Source organism: Dipodomys merriami, unplaced genomic scaffold (genome assembly GCF_024711535.1).
Source record: "Dipodomys merriami isolate MVZ:Mamm:240054 unplaced genomic scaffold, mDipMer1.0.p SCAF_24, whole genome shotgun sequence".
In the NCBI taxonomy this organism is placed as follows: Eukaryota; Metazoa; Chordata; class Mammalia; order Rodentia; family Heteromyidae; genus Dipodomys; species Dipodomys merriami.
The window spans coordinates 1,619,264-1,645,291 of NW_027203826.1; the positions used below are offsets into that span (position 1 = coordinate 1,619,264).

Sequence of the window (26,028 nt, forward strand, 5' to 3'; positions counted from 1 at the left end):
TCTCTCTCTCTAACTTTTCCCCCCCCTCTCTCTCCCCCCCCCCTCTCTCTCTCTCTCTCTCACTTTTTCCCCAGAAAGGTTTGTGGAATTGTCAGTATGAATTAATCCAATTCAACTGCTCTCTTTCAACATATTGGTTTGACATAATGGCTGTTTCCTTTAAAGAAGAGACTAACACTTAAAATATCTGATGTTTAGATGAACTACAGGAGATAGGGAAAAAGATTTATAGAAACTAGAAAGAATAGGAAACAGTATCATACGGAAGTATAAGGAGGAGCTGAAAGGACAAAGTTCAAATTTATATAATTCAAAATTTTGCCAAAAATGTGTCCTTTTTCCAAAAGGAGGGAAGAATATTCTTCCATCACCCAGAATCCATAGCTAATATTATTAATGCAAAAATAACCTTACACTCATAAGCAAAGTTTTGGGCTAGTCTAGGTTTCATTAGAAATCAAGAGCAATATTAACTACAAACTTGTACTTCAAAACATATCTTTGTTAGAAAGTGAGTAATACACTGCAACTGTATATGGATTTAGCATAAAGAACTTCAATGAAAGCTGCTTATCAACAGAGGGTTGCATGGGGAAGGAGAAACTGGCTGTACTGGGAGAGGGTACTTGGGGTTGTGCAAATATGGAGGGTAAATGAGGATGAATATGGTAAAAGTAGATGGCATTTATAAAAACACAACAATGATCTGTTAAAACTGTTTTAGGAAGGGAGACGGGAGTGTATTAGAAGGGGTAACACTAAGTGGAATACAGTGTATACCTGAGTGGAAATGTCACAATAGAATACGCCCTGTAAGTAATGTATGCTAAAAAAAAGAGTAAAAAATACCATGCTAAATTGATCCTAACAGGAAAACAAATACATAAAGAAACCACATCTTTTAGTGTGTGTGAACTGAGGTCAGCTTATACTCTACCTTGCTAAGTCACTTGCATGCAAACTGGGGCAAATTCTACATGAAGAGTCAATTGCACACATTGTTCTGTAATGGTTCTATACCTAGTCTAATGGGTGAAGATGTCTAATTCACCAACCATTCCCTAATTGCAGTTTAAAGCCAGCCTGGGCAGGAAAGTTTGACACTATCTCCAATTAACCAAGGGGGTGTTGGGGGGGGGGAGGGGGGTAGCAGTGGAAGGTAGAAATATGGCTCACATGGTAGAATACTAGCCTTGAGCAAAAAAATCTAATGGACAGTGCCCAGGCCCTGAGTTCTAGCCCTAGTACTGGCATGTATGTGTGTAAATGGACACACACACACACAAGAATTGCAAATTACTTAGAAATAACTCACCCCAAGACAAAACAACAAATATAAAAACTCCCTGACATCCACATACAACTTAAAATAATTTGCCAATAGCCGGGCGCTGGTGGCTCACGCCTGTAATCCTAGCTACTCAGGAGGCTGAGATCTGAGGATCGCGGTTCAAAGCCAGCCCGGGCAGGAGAGACCGTGAGACTCCTATCTCCAATAAACCACCAGAAAACCGGAAGTGGCGCTGTAGCTCAAGTGGTAGAGCACTCACCTTGAGCTGAAGAGCTGAGGGACAGCGCCCAGGTCCAGAGTTCAAGTCCCACGACCGACAAAAAAAAAATAATAATAATTTGCCAATAATGCCCAAATATAAAAGAATATTATAAGATTTGAAAACTTTAAACTCAAGGACAAGGACAAGTGGTGAACATTCAAATGACCACCATTCTCATGGCATAAGAATGTTTAGAGCTTAGTGGGTAAGGCTCTCAGTATTAAGTATATGAAAAATTGGGCATGGTGGTTCTGGCCTGTAAATAAATCCCAGCTACTAGGAAAGTTAGCAAGGAAAAAAACAAAAAACAAAGAAATATAATGACACCCCATCTCAAAAACAAGCCAGCTACGTAGCTCCTACCTACAATCCCAGCTAAAGGGGAGGCAGAGTAAAGAGGATCAGGGTCCTATGCAAAAGCTAAAAACTCTATTTGAAAAACATACTAAAATCAGAAGTGGGACTGTAGCCCAAGTGGTAGTAAACTTGCCTAGCAAGTTCAGTCCCAATACTGCCAAAATAAAATAATAAGCACTCTGAATGTAGAATACCCCTTCTTTCTTTTCTTCCTTTTTTCTTCTTTCTAGAATTTATTCCTAATATTTCATAGTGGCTTTGCTCACAACTAATTCAGTAGTATTTTTTCAGTCATTATCCCTTATCAAATCTTTTCAAGACATTCAACTTAAACTTTCACAGAAACTTTTCCTGGTATTTTTTTTTGTTTTTGTTTTTTTGCTTTTACAAATAGGGTAATTAAAATAGTACACTAACATTAACAGGCTTGGGAGCAAAAACAAGCAAATTCATCTTTTTTTGTTTGGTATTAAGATTTGAGATTTGAAGTCAGGGTCTTATGCTTGCTAGCAGTCACTCTGTTGCTTGAGTCATGCCCTCAGCCCTTTCTGTACTAGTCATTTATGAGACAGGGCCTTGAGTTTTCCTAGTTGGCCTGGACCTACAGTCTCCTATTTATGTTTCTCCCATAGCTGTTAGGCCAAATTCCACCATACCTGGTTATTTTTTGAGATGAGGTCTCTAAAACTTTACACCCAGGTTGCCCCCCTCCCTTAAGCTGGGATTACTGGTAGGAGCCTCCCACTTGTAGATGAATGACTCTTGATAACCTCACACTGAAAACAACTCCTCAGAAGCAGATGCACGCCACATCTTGAGGATTAAGCACTGAGCATGCTGAAGGGCATTAGATGTTGTGTCAAGCAGTAATGTGGCACTGCCTAATCAATTAAGTAAGTAGAGAACTGTTGAGAAAGTAGACATAATAGGAAGCAGTACTGGAGTAAGAATGAGAGAAAGTGTACATTGTATAAATATGTCCACTTGAGGGGGCTGGGAAGGTGGCTCAGTGGTAGAGCGCTTGCCTTGCATGCCTGAGGCCCTGGGTTCGATTCCTCAGCACCACATAAGCAAAAAGAAAAAAGCCAGAAGTGGCGCTGTGGCTCAAGTAGTAGAGCACTAGCCTTGAGCTGAAGAGCTGAGGGACAGCACCTAGGCCCAGAGTTCAGGCCCCATGACCAGACACCCCGCCCTCCGTCCAAAAAAAAATGTCCACTTGTACAGATAATTGATGTTAAATAATGGGGGGAGGGAAGGAAGAAAGCACTATTAAATGATACATGCTTCTAGCCTCTTCCTTAACCTGTGTTATTTTGTATTTTTACAGCTTTATACATAACTGTATCTAGCACTCCCTCATTCTTTAAAGGTAAACATCTCATTTGACTTAAGCCAAGGTTGGCTTTAAAACCATGATCCTAGCTATCAGTCTTCTGAGTAGCTAGAATTACAGGTGTGAGCCACCAGCACCTAGCTAATTGCATCTTAAATACATAAAAAATGGGTTATTTTTCAAAATCCCATGGTGTCTAAATTATTTTCAAACAACCTCTAAACTATTCTGTTTTATATCTGTTATGGAAATGTGTATCTTCTATCTTCCATCAGGCTTCCTAAATTTATGTGACAAAAGTAACAAGTACGCAAGAGTACTACCTGAGATACAAAATTAAAAGATTTATTCCTTCACTCAATTAAAATGCTATCAACATGTCATTACCAGTACAGTCCGAATCATTCCTATTTTATTCTTTTTCAAAACTGTGTGAGAGCCAGGTGGGGTAATCCCAGCCTTAGAAGGACAAGCCAGGAGGATCTCAAGTTCAAAGCCAGCCTAGTATACAAAGTAAGACCTTGTCTCACAAACAGAATAATATTTATTTACTTACATATACTACACATGTATAAATTATTTGCTATTCTAGTATGCATTCTCATATTCATTTAGGATATTCTTGCCTTGTATCTAAATTTCCTACAATTTTGATAGAAATTGAATCAAATGTGTCAATTTGAGAACTGAAGTTATATAACCCATAAACTAGGCATTTCCCTTTGTCATATCCCCGCCTCCTCTTTCTCTCTCTCTCTCTCTCTATCTCTCTGTTGGTTGTGGGGCCTGAACTCTGAGCTGGGCAATGTCCCTCAGCTTTTCAGCCCAAGGCTAGTGCTCTACTACTTGAGCCACAGTGCTACTTCTGACTTTTTGTGCTGAGGAACTGAACCCAGGGCTTCATGCATGCAAGGCAAGCACTCTACCATTGAGCCATCTTCCCAGTCCCTCTTCTTTGTCTTTCATCAATGTTCTGTAGTTTTCAGCACACAAATCCTTCACTTTTTTGCTGTAGGTGTGCCAAAGATAAATCATCTTCCTTGATTCTCTTTCATTCCCTTCATTTCCAAAAAAGAATTTGGTGAATATGGAACTTGGGATTTTGGGCTTTCTGAACCTGAAAACTACAATGCCTGCCTCCTGTCCACCAAGGCTTCCGTGGAATTCACCACTGATGTTCAACATTGCTTTCCTTATAGCTCAGTGTCATTTCTCTCATGCTGCTTTCAACAGGTCTCAGGGCTTTTTTTGTTGTTGTTATTTTTTAAAAGATTTTTCCTGTTTGGAATTTACTGATACTCTCCTTCAATCTGTAGCTTTATGTCTTCTGCCAAGTTTCGGAAGTTTACAGCCAGTATTTCTTTAAATACTTTTCAGCCCTACCTTCTTTCTCTTCTCCTGGGCCTATGAAGAGAGAAGAGAATGGAGAATGGAAAAAGGAGAGAAGGGAGAGGGGGAGTAGGAGGGGGGAGGGGGGAGAGGGAGAGACAGACAGACAGACAGACAGACAGACAGACAGACAGACAGACAGACAGACAGACTGTGTGTGTTGGTACTGGAGCTTGACCTCAGCTTTCTCTTCTTCTGGACTATAAAGGGTATATGTATGAGAGAGAGACACACACAGAGACAGACAGACAGACAGACAGACAGACAGACAGACAGACAGTGTTGGTGCTGAAGTCTGACCTCAGCTTTCTCTTCTGGACTATAAAGAGGGTGTGTGTGAGAGAGAGACAGAGAGAGACACAGACAGACAGACAGACAGGAAGACAGTGTTGGTACTGGAGTTTGACCTCAGCTTTCTCTTCTCCTGGGCTAGAGGGGGTGTGTGTGTGTGTGTGTGTGTGTGTGTGTGTGTGTGTGTGTGTGTGTGTGTGTGTGTGTGTGTGTGTGTGTGTGTGTGTGTGTGTGTGTGTGTGTGTGTGTGTGTGTGTGTGTGTGTGTGTGTGTGTGTGTGTGTGTGTGTGTGTGTGTGTGTGTGTGTGTGTGTGTGTGTGTGTGTGTGTGTGTGTGTAACTCCTAATAGGTGTGTGTGTGTGTGTGTGTACTGGAGCTTGACCTCAGGGCTAGGGTGCTATTTCTTCTCCTGGGGGGGGGGGAAGAGAGAGAGAGAGAGAGAGAGACAGAGAGAGAGAGAGAGAGAGAGAGAGAGAGAGAGAGAGAGAGAGAGAGAGAGAGAGAGAGAGAGAGAGAGAGAGAGAGTAGCTTGACCTCAGGGCTACGGTGCTATTTCATGGCATGCTGTCTCATCTTTTTTGCTAAAGGCTAGCACTCTAGCACTTGAAGCACAGGTATACTTTTAACTTTTCAGTGGTTAATTGGAGAAGAGTCTCACAAACTTTCAGGCCCAGCAAATGGCTGTATAGCTCCTTTTGTTATAGTGCTAAAAATTCATGAGAATTAACCAATTTTGCCAGCACCATTTACTGAAGAGGCTGTCTTTCTTCCATTCAACTTTTTTAGCTCCCTTATCTAAAATTAGATGGCTATAGGTCTGTGGGTTCATTTCTGGGTCTTCAGTTCTATTCCACCTCAGGTCTGTTCTTGTGCCAGTACCAAGCTGTTTTTACTACTATGGCTTTGTAGTAGAGTTTGAAGTTTGGTATTGCTATTCCTTCAACACTGTTCTTTCTACTAAGGATTGTTTTTGCTATTCAGGGTCTTTTATTGTTCCATATGAATTTTTGGATTCTTCTATTTCCTTGAAGAATGAGGTTGGGATATTGATAGGTATCGCATTGAATTTGTAGATAGCCTTTGTAAGTACTGCCATTTTCACGATATTAATCTTCCCAATCCAGGAGCATGGGAGGTTTTTCCTTAGTTCTATTTAATTTCCTTTTTCAGGTTTTTAAAGTTTTCATCATAGAGGTCCTTCACTTCTTTAGTTAACTCCTTTTATTTTGTGTGGGGCTATTACAAAAGGAGTTGCTTTCCTGATTTCAGCCACTCTTTTCTCATTGTTGGCATACAGGCAGCCATTGATTTTTGAGGGTTAATTTTGTATCCTACTACTTTGCCAAAGTTCCCGATCAGCTCGAGTAACCTAGGAGTGGAGTCCATGGGGTTCTTTAAACACAAGATCATGTCATCTGCAAAGAAAGAGAGTGTAATTCATCTTTCCCTATTTGGATCCCCTTTATGTTTACATCTTGTCTTATTGCTCTTGCTAAGCATTCTAATACTAAATTTAAGAGAAGTGGAGAAAATGGACATACATCCTGGTTCCTGAATTTAGAGGAAATGGCTTTAGCTTTTCTCCATTAACTATAATGCTGGCTGTAGGTTTGTCATACATAGCCTTTATTATATTGACAAATGTTCCATGAATTCTTAGTTTTTCCAGAGCTTTCATCATAAAGGGGTGTTGGATCTTGTTGAATGCTTTTTCTGCATCTATTGAGATAACCATGTGGTTCTTATCCTTCCTCTTGCTGATGTGGTGAATTATATTAACTGATTTGCATATATTGAACCAGCTTTGCATCCCTGAAATGAATCCTGTTTGATCATGGTGTATGACTTTTTTTGATGATTTGTTGAAGTCAATTGGCCAAAATTTTGCTGAGAAGTTTTGTATCGATGTTCATCAAAGAAATGGGTCTATAGTACTCTTTCTTAAATTGGTTAAACATCTGTAGAAAACTAAAGCTAGATCCTTATATACCACCCTGCACCAGAATCAACTCCAAATGGATTAAAGACCTCGAAGTCAAAGTAGAAACCCTGAAAACATTACAGGAAGAAACTCTACAGGAAAAAACATTACAGGAGAAACTCTAGGGCTCCTTGGCACTTAATAAAGACCAGAAACACAACAAACCAAAGAAAGGTGGCAAATGGAATTGTATGAAACTGCAGAGCTTCTGCATGGCACAGGACATAGCTAGCAAGATCAATAGAAAGCTCACCAATTGGGAGAAGATCTTCACTAGCCATACAATGGACAAGGGTCTCATATCTAAAATATACTTAGAACTCAAAAAATTAAATCCCCCAACAACAAATCCTCAAAGAAACAACTGCCCCCATTAATAAGTAGGCTAAAGACTTTAAGAGAAACTTCTCTGAAGAGAAAATAAGAATGGCCAATAGACACATCAAGAAATGCTCAACTTCTCTAGCCATAAAAGAAATGCAAATCAAAACAACATGGAGATTTCACCTCACCCCAGTTAAATGGCTATAATCAAGAACTCTAATAACAACAGATGCTGGCGGGGATGTGGACAGAAGGGAACCCTACTGCATTGTTGGTGGGAGTGTAAACTTGTTCAACCACTTTGGAAAGTAGTATGGAGGTTCCTCAAAATTCTCCACATAGAGCTACCCTATGACCCAGCAATCCCAGTTTGGGGCATTTACCTAAATGATCACAAACAAGACCATACTAAAGCTACCAGCACAACTATGTTTACTGCAGTATTATTTACCATAGCTAAGATATGGAACCAACCCAGATGCCCTTCAGTAGATGAATGGATTAAGAAAATGTGATATGTGTGTGTGTGTGTGTGTGTGTGTGTGTGTGTGTGTGTGTGAATTCTATGCCTCCATCAGAAAGAATGACACCGCTCCATTTGTTAAGAAATGGAAAAACTTGGAAAAAATTATATTAAGTGAAGTAAGGCAGACTCAAAGAAACACAGGTCCCATGGTTTTGCTTATCTGCAATAACTAATATGTATCTAGGACGAGCAGAAGAGGTCAAAAGCTATGTACATATGACCATATAACCTGATGCTAAGAGAAATGAACCCACGATAGGGACACAAGAGATTTTATGTTTCTTGTTGTTTTCTTTAATGTACTTATAATGTACAGTGTGATTTTTTTTTTTTTGGTTTTCTGTTTGTTTGTTTCTCTTGTATGTTCTTCCCCCATGGTACAACCCCTGTTGTCACTTATTTGATTCCAGTGTCCTGCATCTTGTATATACTTTTTTCTAATGTGGGGAGGGGAAGGGAAATAACAAATGCTGAAATAAGGATACAGGATGACCCACTGTAACAATAAGATGTACAAGACACTATGTTGAAAACGAACTTTATAATGGAGGAGGTGTGTGTGAGGGGGTGTACTTGGAGAGGTTTGGAGGGAAGGGTAACAATGCTTGATAGGAAATGAACTAATGGACTCACTACCTTGCTATGTAACTGTAAACCCTCTGTACAGTGTATATATATATATATAAATTTTAATATATATTTTATTAAATATATAGAATATATTTAATAAAAATATTGGAAATGAAAAAAATTCATGAGGACTAGCTCACTTTAATTGTCCCTATTTCAGACTGAGCAATTTCTGTTGTTCCATCTTCAAGTTCACTCTATCCCCTTCTGTTCTGTTGAGAAGTCTACCTAATGGTTTTTATTTTTTTTAGATATAATTTTGAGCTCTGAAATTTGTACTTCATGCTAGATGCTGGTAGCTCACACCTCTAATCCTAGCTATTCAGAAGGCTGAGATCTGAGGATTGAAGTTTGAAGCCTGCCAGGGCAAGAAAATCCATGAAACGCTTCATCTCCAATTAGGTACCAAAATAGCCAGCAGTGGAGTTGTGACTCAATGGTAGAGTGCTAGCCTTGAGCAAAACAGATCAAGGACAATATTCAGGCCCTAAGTTTAAGCCCCAGGACTGCCATGAGGGGGGAAAAAAATGAACTTCATTCTTCCTTATATTTCTTACCTCCTCACTAAGGCTATTTCTTTTCTGAAATTTCATACTTTCTGTTTTAAATGTGTTCACAATTGTTCACTGATGCACTTACTGATGGCTGCCAGATAATTCTATCACTTCTGCCACTATTAAGTCTATTTGTTTTTTTCTTATTCAAAATGATTCTCTGGGTTCCTTTTTGTTGTTGTTGTTGTTGGTTGTAAGGCTTGAATTCTGGGCCTGGGTGCTGTCCTTCAGCTCTAGCAGTCTACCACTTGAGCTACAGTGCCACTTTTGGTTTGGGGGTGGTTTATTGGAGATAAGTCTCATGGCCTTTCCTGCTGGGGCAGGCTTTGAACCACAATCCTCAGATCTCAGCCTCTTGAGTAGCTAGGTCTGGGTTCTTGAAGTAATTGTCAATTAAAAACTATACTTTGTATTACACTAGATTTTAGATCAAATTTAAGTCTTCTATTTCAACTAACCTTGTAACAGAGACGATGCCAGTAGTCAAAGTGTAAAACACCACATTCCTCCCAGGTTGAAATTCCTTATAGAACTGGGTAAAGGAGGGCATCTAAGATCTCTGCCAGGGCTACAGAACCATCCTGCCTGGGAAGGACAAGGGTCTCATGCCTGCTCCCAACAGCATCCGCATGGCAAGAAATTTGGGCCGCCTTATCATTGGATAATGGTGAAGATGTAACTAACTGTACCCTAATGAAGAGAAAGGTTATCTCCACAAACTGGTGATTTCAGTATTGCTCCACCAGGATGAAAAGTTCCAGCTCCCTTTTGAGTCTTCCCATGCAGTACCATGGTTAGAAGGGTTAGGCTGCCTACTACAGGCTAGTGAAAAAGTGGGTCTAGCCTTTCCTACCTCCTACCTCACAGCCTCGAGCCTGTGCTAGTAGGTTTGGGAATGGAACCACCATTTTTTTCTATACTACTATTTATTTGGTGATACTGGGATTTCTCAGGACTGCACTTATTAAGCGGGCATTCTACCACCTAAGTCACAAAATCCTTTTTCCCTTTAGTTACCTTCTGGATGCTATCCTTGCCTCCCAAGTACAACTGGCACCCAGCTTTTTGATTGAGATAGAATCTCACTAACTCAATCTCCCCTCCTTGGGAAGGAGGACTACTGGTCTCAAACCATGATTCCTGATCTCTGCCTCCCAAGTACATGGGATTCATCCCCTGCCCCCTCCATGCCAGCTTCTAACTCACAATCTTTTTGCTAAATCTCCAAATCCTAAGATTACAGGTATATGCTACCATGCATGCCCAGGTTCCCCCTCCCTCCTTTCCTGGTTTGTAGTAGATGCCTTTTCTTTTTTCATGCCCCTCATATCCAAGCAGCATAGTCCATGAGACTCTTATCTCCAATTAACCACCAGAAAACCAGAAGTGGCACAGTGGCTCAAAGTGGTAGAAAGCTAGCTTTGAGCAAAGGAGTTTAGGGACAGAGCCCAGACCCTGAGTTCAATCCCCACAACTGAAAAAAAAAGTTATTAAAAATGTCCTTATATAAATTATCTTTGTATACATAATAACTACTTGGTGTTTTTAGAATTTATTTTACACTTTGGCAGATGTTTTCCATTATGTTCTGTAAAAAGAATTCAAAACACTAAGATAACTTGAACCGGAATTAAATTCATTTAAAAACTGCTGAGATGTGATTCAGTGCCTACCTAGCAAATGCAGGGTCTCAAGTTCAAGACCCAATATCACAAACAATACTCAGTGTTCTTCATAAGTTTTGGAATATTTTCATATCATGCAAATCTGTTATTATATACTTTAAAATAGTGAATGTGTAAGTGTATTTCCATATATTCAATTAGCTTCCAAACTTTGAAAAAAATTAAGAAAGAAAAAAGATATCAACAAACTGACACACAGTGCTTTCTTTTTTCCTAAGTGTAGTTTTGCCTTCCTTTATCTCTGAGAATCCATAATCACAAGAAATAATATGCATTAATAAAAGTGATATCACATAGTTCGTTGTTTTTTTTTTAAGCTATGGTATGCATTCAGACTGACCTCAAACTCTCAATCTTCTTGTCTTGGAATCCTGGGTGCTAGATTATAGGTATGTACCCCACATGACAGCAATAGCACAATTCTTAAAGGATAATGAAGTGCACAGATGTCCTACTGTCAGGAGTCCATTTACAAAACTTAAACAATATTCTAATGGGCAGTTCAAGATTTTATGAAAAATTATTTGCACTTAAAATATCTATTTTATTAATGTAAGTTCAGATTTAAACTCAGACCCAAGTACTGAGTCTTTCTGAAATCTGTACTGTCATCATATAAAGTTAGAAATATAGCTTGAAATCTATTATAAACCAAAATTCTATTAAAATATTTTAGAAACTGTTAATATTAAATAAATATTCCAGATATCATAGTTTTAGAAAATGAATTAAAAGGGTGGTATTTCAGATATACTGTATTTCACAGAAAGTATAAATTTTCTCTTCTAAAAACTTAAATCTGAACAAAAATAGTAAGTGCTAGCAATTTCAGGAAGATATAATATGAGGCACTGAAAATAATCAGTAGAATGTAGTATCACCAAAAAGATGAAGGATACAGAGAGTTAATAAGTTGATCAAAGAACAAGGAGGAAATGATTTTGCATATGCTTCTCTTCCTCTATTGCTACACTTTCATCCTATATTAAACATGAAAGAATACACATAAATGTCCCTCGTATGTGCTGGGCAAAGTTAAGAAATTAACACTAGCTGCTTAGTTCTGGCCTACTCCTTTCTCTTCTATTTGGAGGATGATGAATAGCTGCAAATCCTATTTAGGGTAGTTAAGAAACTATATCATCAATAAATTACCAATAAACTTCACATTCTTTTTTTGCAATCTCTAGACAGTTTGCTTTAAAAAAAACTGCACAAAAGTCATATCCCACATTATGAAGTTGTAACATATGACTGCTCCAATGATAAAGGTATTAGGACAATACAATACTGTTCTCACTTTGAAGAGTATACATTAACATGCACCTAAAGATTTTTGATGTCCATAACTAACCAGGTATAATAGTTATATGAGTTGTGCTCCCTCCACCACCACCCCAAGTCTTGGGCACCATCACTGAGCTTTTTTTTTTTTTTTGGGTCGGTCATGGGACTTGAACTCTTGGCCTGGGTGCTGTCCCTGCACTCTTCAGCTCAGGGCTAGCACTCTGCCACTTGAGCCACTTCCAGTTTTCTGGTGGTTTACTGGAGGTAAGAGTCTCATGGGCTTTCCTGACCAGGCTGGCTTTGAACTGCCATCCTCAGATCTCAGCCTCCTGAGGAGCTAGGATTACAGGCATGAGTCACCCATGCCCAGCTTTCTTGAGCTTTTTTGCTCAAGGCTTTTTAGGGAATAATAGGAGATGAGAGTTTCAAGGACTTTAGTGCCCAGGCTAGCTTCGAACCTCCATCCTCAGGTCTCAACTTCCTGAGTAGCTAGGATTATAGGCACAGAGCTGTGCTCGCCTTTTTTTTTTTTTTTTTTTTTTTTTTTTTTTTTTTTTTGTGAAAATGCCGTACAGAGGGGTTACAATTACATGGGCAAGGTAATGAGTACATTTCTTATCATAAGAAAGATAAGATCTGTATCTTTCAATGACATAAAAACAGCTCATGAATCTATAATTAAAATCATTACAGTGAAAAACTTGGTTTCTCTATACTACTTTGTCTATTTCTAAAATGTTTATATTTTGGGGTGAGTGAATTATGAAAAAAAATACTTCCACCACCACTATCAGTTTGTACTACTTCGTCTATTTCTAAAATGCTTAGATTTCTAGAGGAGTGAATTATAAAAAATATACTTCCATAATCACTCAGTTAGCACAGTAGAGGCTGAATTTACCATTAGGCAAACTTTACCTCCAAAATTTAGAAGGCTTCATAGGTTAGTAATAAATAGGCTTTGAAATTACAGACGTGGGTAGGTCTAGCTTCCCATACTATATGACTCTTCTTTGAGCAAGACAGGCACAATAAGTGTTCTCAGGTTTAAGTAAAATAACATTTCAAAGGCATACACCAATAAAAATGGTTAACAGACAAAATAATTTATGAAGAATAAGCCAGTCTTTTCACATTAATATTTTAGGTTATAAAAAGAAAAACTGTATGAAATAATACTATATGTATATATAATTTATATTTAAGGAACTTGAAAATAAAAAACAAAAACACCCCAAAAAAACAGATTCTAACTTATAGTCTGATCTCAGTTCTGCTCTATTTGAATTTCTTTAACCAAGGTACTTGATCTTTTTAATCACAGCTCACCAATAAAATGTACGTTATAATATCCTGATTAGATTAATTTTATAGAAGTATTATTTACAGATTACTTCTGTTAAACTACAATATAATACTTTATTATTACAAAATATAGATGATATGTACTTAGGACAAAATTTTCCATTGCTGGCTAGGTCACAAGCATGCCAACATCAGTCCATAACATCCATAAATAACAAACTTCAGTTAAGCTACGTATTTGGTAAGTCAGTTTAATAGTCATTCCACAAAATAAAGGGCAATCATTAATAACACCTGGATTTATCAGAGGCTACTAAATTAATAGCTTTATTTAGCAGAAAATATTTACCAGGTATAGAAAGACTGCATTCTTTCTTTGACTGATTCACTGAAAACTGAGAGTAGTTTGGTAATTAAAAAGGCAGGAAAGCTCTTCTTACTTTTCCAGTCTATGAATACAAAAAGAGAAAAAGGCAAAACTGAGTAAGCTGTATAAAATAACCTAATACTTTAAAAGGGTACAATTATACACACTGGGAAATACTGAACTACCCATCAAAGCACTATAAATTTTCTCAGGCACGAACTTTTCTTGTGCCCATTTCCTCATTTAAAAAGGAATACTAGTACTTGCTGGTACTAAAGGAATGGAAGTAAATGAGAAAGTCCCTTTCAACATATTTTGTAAGATGCTGTTCTCCTATGAAGCTGTATAAAACAGCATTTCACTAACAAACTAACTTATAAATCTAGCATTCATCTCCCCTCAAATTTTTAAGTAAATACCTTAACTGGCCATATATATATATATATATATATATATATATATATATATATATATGTATGTATATATTTGTTACCTTTTCCTATCTGTATGTCATATATATGTATATATGTATACATATATGACATACAGATAGGAAAATGTAGTTTGCTATAGTTGTAAAGTATTCTAAAAAAACCTCATAAGATTACATTTTGCATCTAGAAAATGGGAAAAGTCAATACTTGGTATACACATATGGAAATTCTTCACTCTCTGATTAACCAATCAGAATCCTAATCAGTAGGGATTTTAAAACAGCCTCAACCAACAAAGAAAACTGCTACATGCACTGGCTTTTATTTGCAATATATCTATACTATATAGCAATTTTTGAATTAGGATAACTAATTAAAACAGCTGGTATAATGTTACTACAACTAAAATGTACCAATAAGTACAAGTAATAGTAAAACTTAAAATATTTAAATTGTACATAAACAACATGCCTCATGTAACAAATCCATATAATTGTTTTCTATATGTTCAGTCATGATCCTATTTTTTGAAATTCTGAATAGGTTAGGCTCAAAAAAATAAAATGTGTTAATAGTTAAAACAATCTTAATTTTCCTCCTAATATCTAGTTCAACTTTATTGAAGCAAATCTCTGAACACATTAGGCATAGCAATGATTGAAACTTCTCTTTGACCTCCATATATATAAGTATGTATGGAAATTTCAGAGCAGTTTCACATATGCCATTTTGTTTGCATCTTACAAAACACTCATATGCTAGGTTAGTATTTCCAGAACAGTGAAATGACCCAGAAAATAAGGGGAATTGGGTTGTACAAAATTGAACAATTAAGAGTGTCTGAATAGGGCTGGGAAGGTGGCTCAGTGGTAGGGCGCTTTCCTTGCATGCATAAGGCCCTGGGTTTGATTGCTCAGCGCCACATAAGCAGAAAAAGCCAAAAGTAGGACTGAGGCTCAAGTGGTAGAGTGCTAGCCTTCAGCTGAAGAGCTGAGGGACAGTGCCCAGGTCCAGAGTTCAGGCCCTACGACTGACCCCCCCCCCCAAAAAAAAAAACCAAACAAACAAACAAAAAAAAAAAGAGTGTCTGAATATATATTTTTTCATGAGGTAAGAGTCATAAGGTTGAAGTACAGACATAGAAGTTTAATTATCACAACATTATAAAATATTAAATTAGGGGCTGGGAAGGTGGCTCAGTGGTAGAGTGCTTGCCTTGCATGCATGAGGCCCTGGGTTTGATTCCTCAGCACCACATAAGCAAAGAGAAAAAAGCCGGAAGTGGTGCTGTGGCTCAAGTGGTAGAGTGCTATCCTTGAGCTGAAGAGCTGAGGGACAGTGCCCAGGCCCAGAGTTCAGGCCCCATGACCGGACCCAAAAAATAAATAAATAAGGTTAGGGATGTTTTTCTAAATGTTATTTACAATACTGTCCTATTTGAGTCTAATAAAAATATCCCATCTATATCTAGATAATCTAAATTAAGTAGTTCTAATTTTTTAATCTAAAATTGGAATTCAGGCCATTCAGTGTGAATAGAATATAAATGTATCAAACTGTCTTTAGAGGAGTTTTGTGAGGAGGGAATTAGGAAAAGTAGAGATCAACATAAAATTTTACTGTCTGTTATAGTAAGAGAGTAGCTGAAACCTAACATTTTATTAACTAATACAAATGAAAGTCTGTTCTATGTGTACTATTAGCTTCTTGACAAAAAAAGGAACAAAAAAAAGTGTAAACTATAAGAGGATATACCCAAAACAAAAGCAAAAAAGAAAAAAAAAGAAAAAGAAAATCCTGAAAAAGGCCAACAAGGCATTTAGATAAATACACAAAATAAATGTAAACTTCAACACATCCACTAAAATCATCCAGAGCAAGAGCTATAATAAAATCTACCTACTCTTCCAATATGAAGGTAACAACAAACTGACAAGTTTTCTGACTGTCCACTGGCACATCCAGAGACTTTTATTCTTAAAAAAAAAAAATCCCAATTTACACTAGATGCAAATATGCCAGATGTGGTCCTGGAAACAGTAATCCTACTAGTTCCTACTAAGTTTCCATAGCAACATGAATTCCTGATAATGGCAAACAAGTTATGCGGAGTGGTTTAAAAAGCTGCAAAACTCACCAGGCGCTGGTGGCTCACACCTGTAATCTTAGCTACTCAGGAGGCTGAGATCTGAGGATCACGGTTCAAAGCCAGCCTGGGCAGGAAAGTCTTATCTCCAAAAACAACCAGAAAACCGGAAGTGGGGCTGTGGCCCAAGCGGTAGAGTGCTGCCTTGAGCTGAAGCGCACAGGGACAGCGCGCAGGCCCAGTTCAAGCCCCATGACTCACACACACTCACACACTCACACACACACACACACACACAGAGTTGCAGAACTGGTTGAAAGAAATGGCAACTATGGTGTCTTGGGAATACATACAAAATTTTTAAAAAATAAATTAATTCCTATGTTACTTGATTAAAGTATTTTCTCTGAATCCCTACATCTTTTGAGCCTAGTAGGAGGAACTTGCAAGATGTCACCATTATATTTAATAACAATTCTTTGACTGAAGAAATAAAAATCCTAGCTACTTGGCTAATTGGAAGATCAGAGAGAAATTGTAAAGATCATGGTTCAAAGCTAGCTGGGATAAAAAGAAATTCACAAGACCCAACTAAACCAGTAAAAGCTGAGTGTGGTGGCATGTACCTGCCATTCCAGCCAAGGGGGACTTGGGGAGAAGGAGGTCCAAAACAATCTAGGACAACCTAGGCATAAACATGAGACCTTATTTTGAAGACAAAAAAACAAAACAAAACAAAACAAAAACTAAAGGAAAAAAGAGCTGAAGGCATGGCTCAAGTAGCAAAATGCTTGCGTAGCAAAGCGCAAGGTCTTGGGTTCAAACTTCAATATTGGGGGGAAGGGGAAGCCCAATTATGATCATTCAACGGAAGATAGTGCTTTTGTATTAGGACACTCAAAACACTACCATTCATATCACCAAAGTTTGCACACACAAAGGAGCAAACAGAACCATTTATGTCCCTTGATAAAAGAACAATTTTTAAAGATAGTAGATATGTATATAAGGATGAGCATGATGAAGTCTGAGTCACAAATTTTAACATCCTCCACTACTTATAAAAATTCAAACATACAAGGATGCATTTAGTATGAAACTGATTACATACTGCTTTCATGTTCTACAATATATACCCACCTACACCTTCTTCCCTTTTTCGTATTCCCTCCCTTCCTGTCTTGTATGCCATGCGTGTGTGGCTGGGTGTGTACCACATGCCAGTACTGGAGCTTGAATTTAAGTCCTTGTACCCTGAATTGGTTTTTTCACTCATGGCTAACACTCTACCACTGGAGAAATACCTCCAGTTCTGTCCCTCCCCCTCCATTTGAGATAAGAGACCTTCAGATTTGTCTGTCCTCAGATCTCAGCCTTCTGAATAGCTAGGATTACAGGTGTTACCCACTAGCACCCTGCTTTTTCCATATTTTTAGTGGAAAGTATTTTGAACAGCAGCTAAGCAAGTCTGACATTAAAGTTGGCAGAGACATACTGAGAGATTTAATGGAGAAAATCCACTGGGCAATTCAAGCATTCTATGTGCTGTTAAGATTGGTGAATTCAACCCAACTGAATAGTTTTCTGAAGCTCATAATTAAAAAATGAAGTGCTAAATGCTTTCAGTATTAAATGCCTTCAGTATTACTCAACAAAATATACTTTCAAATTTTTATTTGGGAGTGGGGTAAGCCAGTCTTAGTGTACCTGTTTAGCTTGCACAAAGCTCTGGGCTGGAATTGCAGAAAGACAGCAAAGGAAAGAACAAGAGGGGGTGGGGGAGGGGAGGGGAGAGGGGAGAGGAGAGGGAAAGGGAAAGGGAAAGGGAAAGGGAAAGGGAATGGAAAAGGGAAAGGAGAAGAAGAAGAGGAAGAGGAAGAGGAGGAAGTAGGGAAGGGGTGAAGATGAACCCAAAACACAGGAAATTCCAAGTAAGTGTTTATATAATTATTCCCAGGATTATCTTGTAACCTATTTTATAAGAAAAATGATATAATTTACTCAAAAGTCAGGTATCACCCTGCCCCACATGGCTGGGGGTCAAATCCTGCATTCATTAAGCAAGTGCTCTAGCACTGAGCTACATTCTATTTGGCTTCTGCCAAATGGTAATATTTATTATCTTACATTTCCTTTTTGTTTAATTTTTTTAATGAACAATGGAGATTTTTGAAAAGTTGATTGCTTGTTTTTGTTGATACTGAAGCTTGAATTCAGGGGCTCGAACTCAGGGCCTTGAACTCTCACTTGGCTTTTTCACTCATGGTTGCCCATTCTACCAATTGATCTATTCCTCCATTTGAGCTTTTTGTTTGTAACTGGACATAAAGGTCCCATTGATTTTTCTGCCTGAGCTAGCTTCAAACCATGATCCTCAGAGGTTAGCCTTCTGAGTAGCTAGAATTATAGGTGTGAGTCACCAGTGCCCTCCCTGATTGAAGAATTTTAACTGGATTACTTTTTCCCAATATATTTAATTGCCTCTCTAGAATTCAAGAAAATATTTTACTTTATTGAACATATCAGAGTAACTAAAAAAGTGAAATGCTATGCATTCTGTTTTTAATTATCTTTTAAGAAAGACCCTCTACAAAAGTTAACAGAGAAAATTACAGGAAAGACTCAAAACAAGTAAGACTTAGGCAAGAATGATGACAATTGGTTTTAAACATAGGACTTGTTACAATAGAAAAGCTGTGATTAATTCTCCTGTAATTAAGAAAAATAGGAAAATACATAAGAATTTTCAAATACCAAACCAAGTTGTTTTAAAATAAACATGGATTTTTATTGAGGGTGGTGTTGGTTTTATTTGTTTTTCCTTTTTTTTGTTTGTTGTTATTGTTGTTTTTTGTCTTTTTAGGGGGGCAAGAAGGGAGCACAGAAATGGAGGGAGGAAGCATGAACAAATGTAGTGATAGTGCTCAGTATACACTATGTGGAAAATGAACCATGAAAGTTGTGAGCAGGAATGGAATGGGAGAAACTGCAGGAAAGCAAAGGGGAGACACTATCCAAAAAAAGAGATGTCCTCATTACGTGACTTATGAAATAGCAACCCCTCTGGATAACACCTTAATAATAACAGTAAGATTATATTATTAATATATACTATTAATAATAATACTGACCATCTCTTCATTTGGCCTGAATTTAAGACTTATTTTATAGGAATGAAAACAAGACTTAATTGGCTGAACTTCAAAATATTGCCCAAATGTTTCCACCAATAATCTATTTCCTCAGTATGGTAAATTTTATCCTTTGTTTATCTAATGTTTTAATTGTATATGAACTAAAGAAAATTACCTATCTACTGTTTGATTTTAGGCAAAATAAAATTATAGCAGCCATGATAGGTACCTTCTGAATTACCTTTTGTAGCAAACAGCAGTCCCAAACAGCTCTCTTTCATAGACTCTTCTTCATATCAAACTTACTTTTTCTGAAATTGCAAAGAAAAATTCACACTGCCCTTACAGGGATTCTTTGTCTTCCTAGCAGAGAAAATAAGCTTTCTAAAACCCATTCACAAATTACACTGCTTATAATAACACCAAGGAACTAATTCAACAATATATTAAGAGAATCATTTCAATACAATTATGGACTCTAAGTCATGGTCATATTCCACAAATCTAAAGCTTTTTTTCAATGTTCCAGAGTAAATCCAATGTATATAATAGTTGTTAGTAACTTTCAAAATAGAAAGTGAGGTTTAAAAATTCCAAGCAATAAGAAATGGTTATCTATTACTAGAAATGATATCAACAGTGTAAAGCTTAACTATGCTAAATTAAGATCCTGTATGGAATCTATTACTTCTTTTTATATACTAGATATTATAAAATACAATAGATAATAGAAGCTCATTATCTAATTTACCTTCAGCAACCCCCAAAGCTCTTCCTCCCATCTAGGTGAACTGAGAAGAATTAATTAACGTAAGGTAACTTTTTGTGAGCACATATTTCTACTCATAGTCACCTTTCACTAACACGAATTTGAAGGAAACAGGTAGGGCAGTAAACAATCATTTTGGATCTCAGTAGCCTCAAACCAGCAATACACTTACAGAATAGCTAGACTTCACAGTGTTCACTAGAAAGAAGGAAAGAGAGCTTCTACAGGTTACTATAATTTGCCCCAGACTGGGACGTACGAGGAGGCTATTAAAGTCTCTCTGCTAAGTTTTATGTGCTTTAGTGATTTTTGGTTTCACCTTGGAAAATTTCAACAGTATGCTAACATGCTTTAAAGGAGACTGCTACACTTAATATGAAAGAAGCACCTAACTCCTGAACACACCCTAAAAATTAAAACCTTAACATTCATAAGTTATAGATCCTTCCCCCAAATTTCCTTTTATTAGACATCAACAGCATCCAGAAATGTTACAATCCTGCATAGATTCCTTCTTGCAAACATACCACTTGTCTCAATAATCTCAACAATAAGAGAAAAATCAGATAGGTAGGCAAAGAAAATGTACCACTAAAGAAAATAAGTGGCATACCTTGTCATGACATATAAACAGCTTGTGAAACCACCATCAAATCTTTTCCATAGTTTTTTCCTTATCACTTAACAAAAGTAGTTTAAGCACTGCTATCTCTTATCATTAGATTCAAAAATGATTCTAACATAAAAAGCAACCTTTATCTCTCCTGGTTCTTGCCCATAACAAAGAACAAAAATCATAGTTTCAGAGCAAAGTGAGATGTAAGCAGTAGCAATCAATCCAACCTAACCATTGTATGAACAAGGAAAGGATGTGTAAGGCTGTATGACTTCTTTAAGGACATCATTAGTGAATGGCACAGGAAATTCAAATCTATTGTATCAATTTAAGTATACTGATTATGAGTGCTTTTTCTCAAAAGATACTTTTGTAATAAATATTTATGCATTCACTTACTCACCAAATGATTTCAAGGGATTATTATGTATTAGACACTATCCAGATCCATTCTATGGGGCCAGAAAGAAATCAGACATGATTCTGACCTTGAGAAGCTTTAATCTGGTAGACTGAAAAACTAGAACAGACATCAGAGTCTATAATTTGAGTAAAAGCTGAGAAATGTCTTGATATTTTGACAAAAGGGCACATATAACACTTTATTTCAAAACAAACGAGAAAATGTAATTTTCATCCAATTTTTAAAATTCTTTATGTAGAAAACCTATAAATAATTAGGTATTTGTTTTGTTAGGTATGCATTTTAGTTTAAGTGCTTAAATTCTATAACATGGATTTAGGGCTTCAGATACTGCCTTTGAAGTATCTTTTATATCTAAGATGCTATAAATCACTTTTGTGTTTTCCTATGTAAAATAACCTAAATTTATAATTTAACTAAGTTTTAACATATATTTTAATGTTTTTACATTACAGTGGATCCACAAAGAACTGTCTAAATGAAAAAAAGACCATAACCTACCAACAATAAAATGTCTTAGACCAAATGTTTTCAATTGGTTTTGAGATTCATTGACTAAGTACAGAATAGGATGAAAATAAGGGTGACTAATACATGAATTACTGAATAGTAAGCATTTAGTGATCTTTATTAAGTCTGTTATAAAATCTTTATAAAATCAGTTATAAAAGTCTGGTGTGATTTTATACCATCATAAATTAATTTCCATAAAATAGGAAATATATACACTCTTAGCACGTCCAGAACATCAAGCTTTATTCACATTAGACCCACAGCCGTACGTTATACCCACAGCCGTAGTAATTTTTGTTCCTTCAGCTGACAATGCTTCTGCCATGGGGAGTTAAGTGTATATGTGAGGGGTATCTGGCTATTCCAATCTGTCTCTGAAAGTCACCTCTACAGTGGCTTTCCCTTTTCATTTATTTTTTTTTTAATTGGGCTGGGAAGGTGACTCAGTGGTAGAGTGCTTGCCTCACATGCATGAGGCACTGGGTTCGATTCCTCAGTACCACATAAGCAGAAAACGCCGGAAGTGGTGCTGTGGCTTAAGTGGTAGACAGTACTAGCCTTTAGCTGAAGAGCTGAGGGACAGGGCCCAGGCCCAGAGTTCAGGCCACAGGACTGGCAAATAAATTAATTTTTTTTAATTACCATTCCCAGTCACCACATTTTATTTTATGTACTCACAATTTAAAACTTGTTCACTTGTCTGATTTCTGGTTTTCCTCACTAAAAAAAAGATCAGTTTTCTGAGTACCTTTACATGTGTGGTAGAAGCTAGCAAGTGCTAAAAATATGTATCAAATAGATGAATGGTGCTAAGAAAGTCAGTAAATATTAGATGAAGGGTATTAGCCTTAAGTCCACACTAAAACACCTTTTTCTAAAAACAAGGGGAATAAAAAGATAGGGCTTGAGTGTCCAGAACACCCATCTACTCAAATTTTGAATAAAGGAAACTTCCTAACACAATCTTACTCTAAGAATATTCCCCTCATTGAATACCTGAAGTTGGACAGTTAAAAACAAATACTAGTTAGCAAATACTTTCATTTATCTGTGGCACAGGGGTTGGAGCTTGGGGTCTCATGCTTGCTAAGAAGGCATTTTATTATTTCAGCCCCTCTGCCAACCCCCTTTTGTATTGTTTAGAAAGGTCACAGGTCCTCCCTACTTGCTCCTCTGAAAGAGGGACTGACTAAAGCATATAAAGAATGATGTAAAACGTAAGATATGAATGTTACCAATTAATATTAAAGAGAACTATTTAAAAATTAACATAAACATTAAAAAGCTTAGTGTCATGATATCACCCATGGTTAAAATTTTTTCATTGCTTTTTACGCAATGGTTACAGGAAATCCAACTGCAGCAATATAGCCAACCCCTCCACTATGTGTCCATAATTTTCTTTCCCAGCTTTAAATTTCACTATTCCTTTCACTTCTCTAAACCAGCCCCAAGGAATTATTCGTATTCATGACTTTCTGCAACTGCAGAAAATCTCTTTTCTCCTTTGTTCCATCTGCTCTTGTAGTTAGTCTTCTATAAATACTCATCTTTTAAGATCTAGCTCTACTATCACTTCTTTCATGAACAGCCTTATTCAACTCTGAGGCTTCCTGGAAACTTATCACAGTGCCCCCATCAAGAAGAAACTCAATAGCAACTGTGATATAAAAACTTGCCCAGGACCTAGAGAAGATTCTTTTTTTTTTTTTTGGTCCGGTCATGGGGCCTGAACTCTGGACCTGGGCGCTGTCCCTCAGCTCTTCAGCTCAAGGCTAGCACTTTACCATTTGAACTACAACGCCACTTCCAGCTTTTTCTGTTTATGTGGTGCTGAGGAATGGAACCCAGGGCCTCATGCATGCAAGGCAAGCACTACCACTGAGCCACCTTCCCAGCCCAAGAAGATTCTTATAAAGTGACAGTTTCTGATTTCCTTCTAAGGTTTTGTCATTCTATAAAAACGTTTATTAAAATAGTCGTAAAATATGTATAATGTACATACTATTTGTTTTATAATTTAAAAAACACTTACTGAACACTCTATAGACGAGATAAGGTGCAAGGTAGGACTAAATGTGATACCTTTTTAGCAACATTTGGGTTGGTACTGGAGCTTAATATTTCAGGGCTTCATACTCACTCAGCTTGCTTGCTCTGGCTGGCATTCTACCACTTGAGTCATGCCTCCAGCTCCTTTTTTGATTCTAAGAATTCATCAAAAAAATAAGTTTGGATATTCCTTATTTTACAGTGGAGAAAAAGGATATTCTGGCCAGGAATTCTAACTCAACCAGATGCTACACAGATAGCAGAATCAAGGAACCATTAATCTTATAACCTCAAGACTATTACTCTTAACACCAACATCATACTGTCAAATGATTTAGAATATAGTTTAACTTTCACATCTAAATAAAGATAAATATGCTAAAATATAAACATGAATACAATATAAGGTTAACAAGTTAATTCTATTATAGTTGTAATTTTTTCTAAAAGCAAAACATTTTCTCTACTCAGCAAGTTCAATGTAATTCAACAAATATTTAATGTAAAAAACACTTCTTAAATATTAAAGCAAGAAGTCTATTACATACACACACACACACACACACACACACTCGTACTCACACTCTAAGACTTTATGGTAACACAAAAGACTGTAAGACTAAAACAAAACTTCCCAATTTTTCACTACAAAATTTCTCCTTTTAACAGAAACATAATTTACTGTTTACATATAATCTTTACAAAGGCATATCCAAGATAGGAGAATGGTTTTTACCTTCAGATCAGAAGATGGGGGAGGCAAAAACAGCTTATATTAAAATGTAACAAGACTTAGTTATACCAAGAATGTTTTTTAAAGTATATATTCATATAACAGAAAAGTGAACTTGAAATAAGTTTAAAGTCTTTATACCATTATTATGTCAAATAATAAAGATTGAAATCATTAATCAAATCAATAAAAATAAAGAGAAATTATTTGAACATCACAAATGCAAAAACATGACAGAGGGTAAAATACTTTGGTAAAGGCCCTAAGACCATCAGAAATAGACACTAAAGAATCTGGTTTTAGGGGTTGGCAAGGAGGCTCAGTGGTAGAGTGCTTGCCTAGCCTTCATTAATTAGGCCCTTGGTTCCATTCCTCAGCACCACATAAACAGAAAAGGCCAGAAGTGGTGCTACGGCTCAAGTGATAGAGCACTAGCCTTGAGCTAAAGTTGAGGGACAGCGCCCAGGCCCAGAATTCAGGCCCCACGACTGACCAAAAAAAAAAGAATCTGGTTTTAACTTACTATATATAATTCAGCCTCTTCTATTTTCACAATCTAATATATGAAGAATATATATATATATATGAAGAATAAATATATGAAGAATATATTAAAGCAAAAAGCTCGTGACTCACACCTGGAGGATGAGATCAGAGGACTGCAGCCTGAGGCCAGCTCATGCAGGTTAAGTCCACAAGACTCTTGTCTCCAAATAACCAGCAAAAAAAACAGAAGTAGAACTATGGCTCAAGTAGTAGAGCACTAGCCTTGAGTGAAAAAGCTAGACAGCACCAGACTCTGAGTTCAAGACCCAGAACCAGTACAAAAATAAAGAATGTATGAGCCAGGCTCCAGTGGTTCATACCTGTAATCCTAGCTATTCAGGAGGCTGAGATCTGAGGATCATGGTTGAAAGCCAGCCTGGGCAGGAAAGTCCATGAGACTCTTATCTCCAATAAACCACTCAGAAAACCAGAAGTGGCCCTCTGACTCAAATGGTAGAGCACTTGCCTTGAGATAAAGAGCACCCAAGCTCAGAGTTCAAACCCCATGACCGACAAAAAAAAAAAAAAAGTATATAAAGCTAGCTAAAATTTTTTTTTTACTATAAACAACAGTAAATATAAGGAATTTAAGCAACTATGTATAAACTGTTTTTACTCCCTTCTCCTTTATAACATAAGGCATGAGGAAATGTCCCATGGAAAATAGGAAAGACTACTTGAAATTTTTCATCTACAAACACTACAGAAACTAACAATTTCTTCTATAATATATCGATACAGGGTCCTAAAACATAACTACTTTGTCCTCCCAAAAAAGCCACAGTCTAGTCTTTTGTTGTCAAATAAAAAAAAAGCCACACACCATCCTATCTGTAAACAAAGTAAGAGTCATGTAAAATTGTAATGTCAATGTTGTCACTGATATTGAAGATAATTATGATACTTTTAAACAATTTCAGCTGATACTGGCATAGAATGGCTGACTGTAGAAATTGTTTTGTTGAGTGCCTGATACCATATACACTAATGGGAAGTGGTTAAGTGCTGCTCTTTAGAATACAGCTAGAAATGAACAGACTAGCTTTGCTCCAAGTCCAAAATAAAGGAAAAAAAATCTAAAACCTAGATAACTAATAATGGGGTGGGGGTGGGGTTGCTCAAAATCTAGTATCTTTGCT

General features: G+C 37.0%; 1 protein-coding gene across 6 annotated transcripts in view; it reads right to left on the minus strand.

Annotated features, from left to right (window-relative positions):
• The window catches only part of Pou2f1 (POU class 2 homeobox 1), a 161,584-nt gene that overhangs the window by 69,323 nt on the left and 66,233 nt on the right, over positions 1–26,028 (minus strand). For 2 of the 6 annotated variants that reach the window (XM_070034164.1, XM_070034163.1), the window contains exon 2: positions 23,702–23,765. The exons of 3 other annotated variants lie outside the window; for them this stretch is intronic. In XM_070034164.1, the coding sequence (XP_069890265.1) occupies positions 23,702–23,765 (64 nt within the window). Of the gene's footprint in view, positions 1–13,564; positions 13,665–23,701; positions 23,766–26,028 lie in introns of all 6 variants that reach the window. One more of the 6 variants, XM_070034169.1, reaches the window with a different exon arrangement.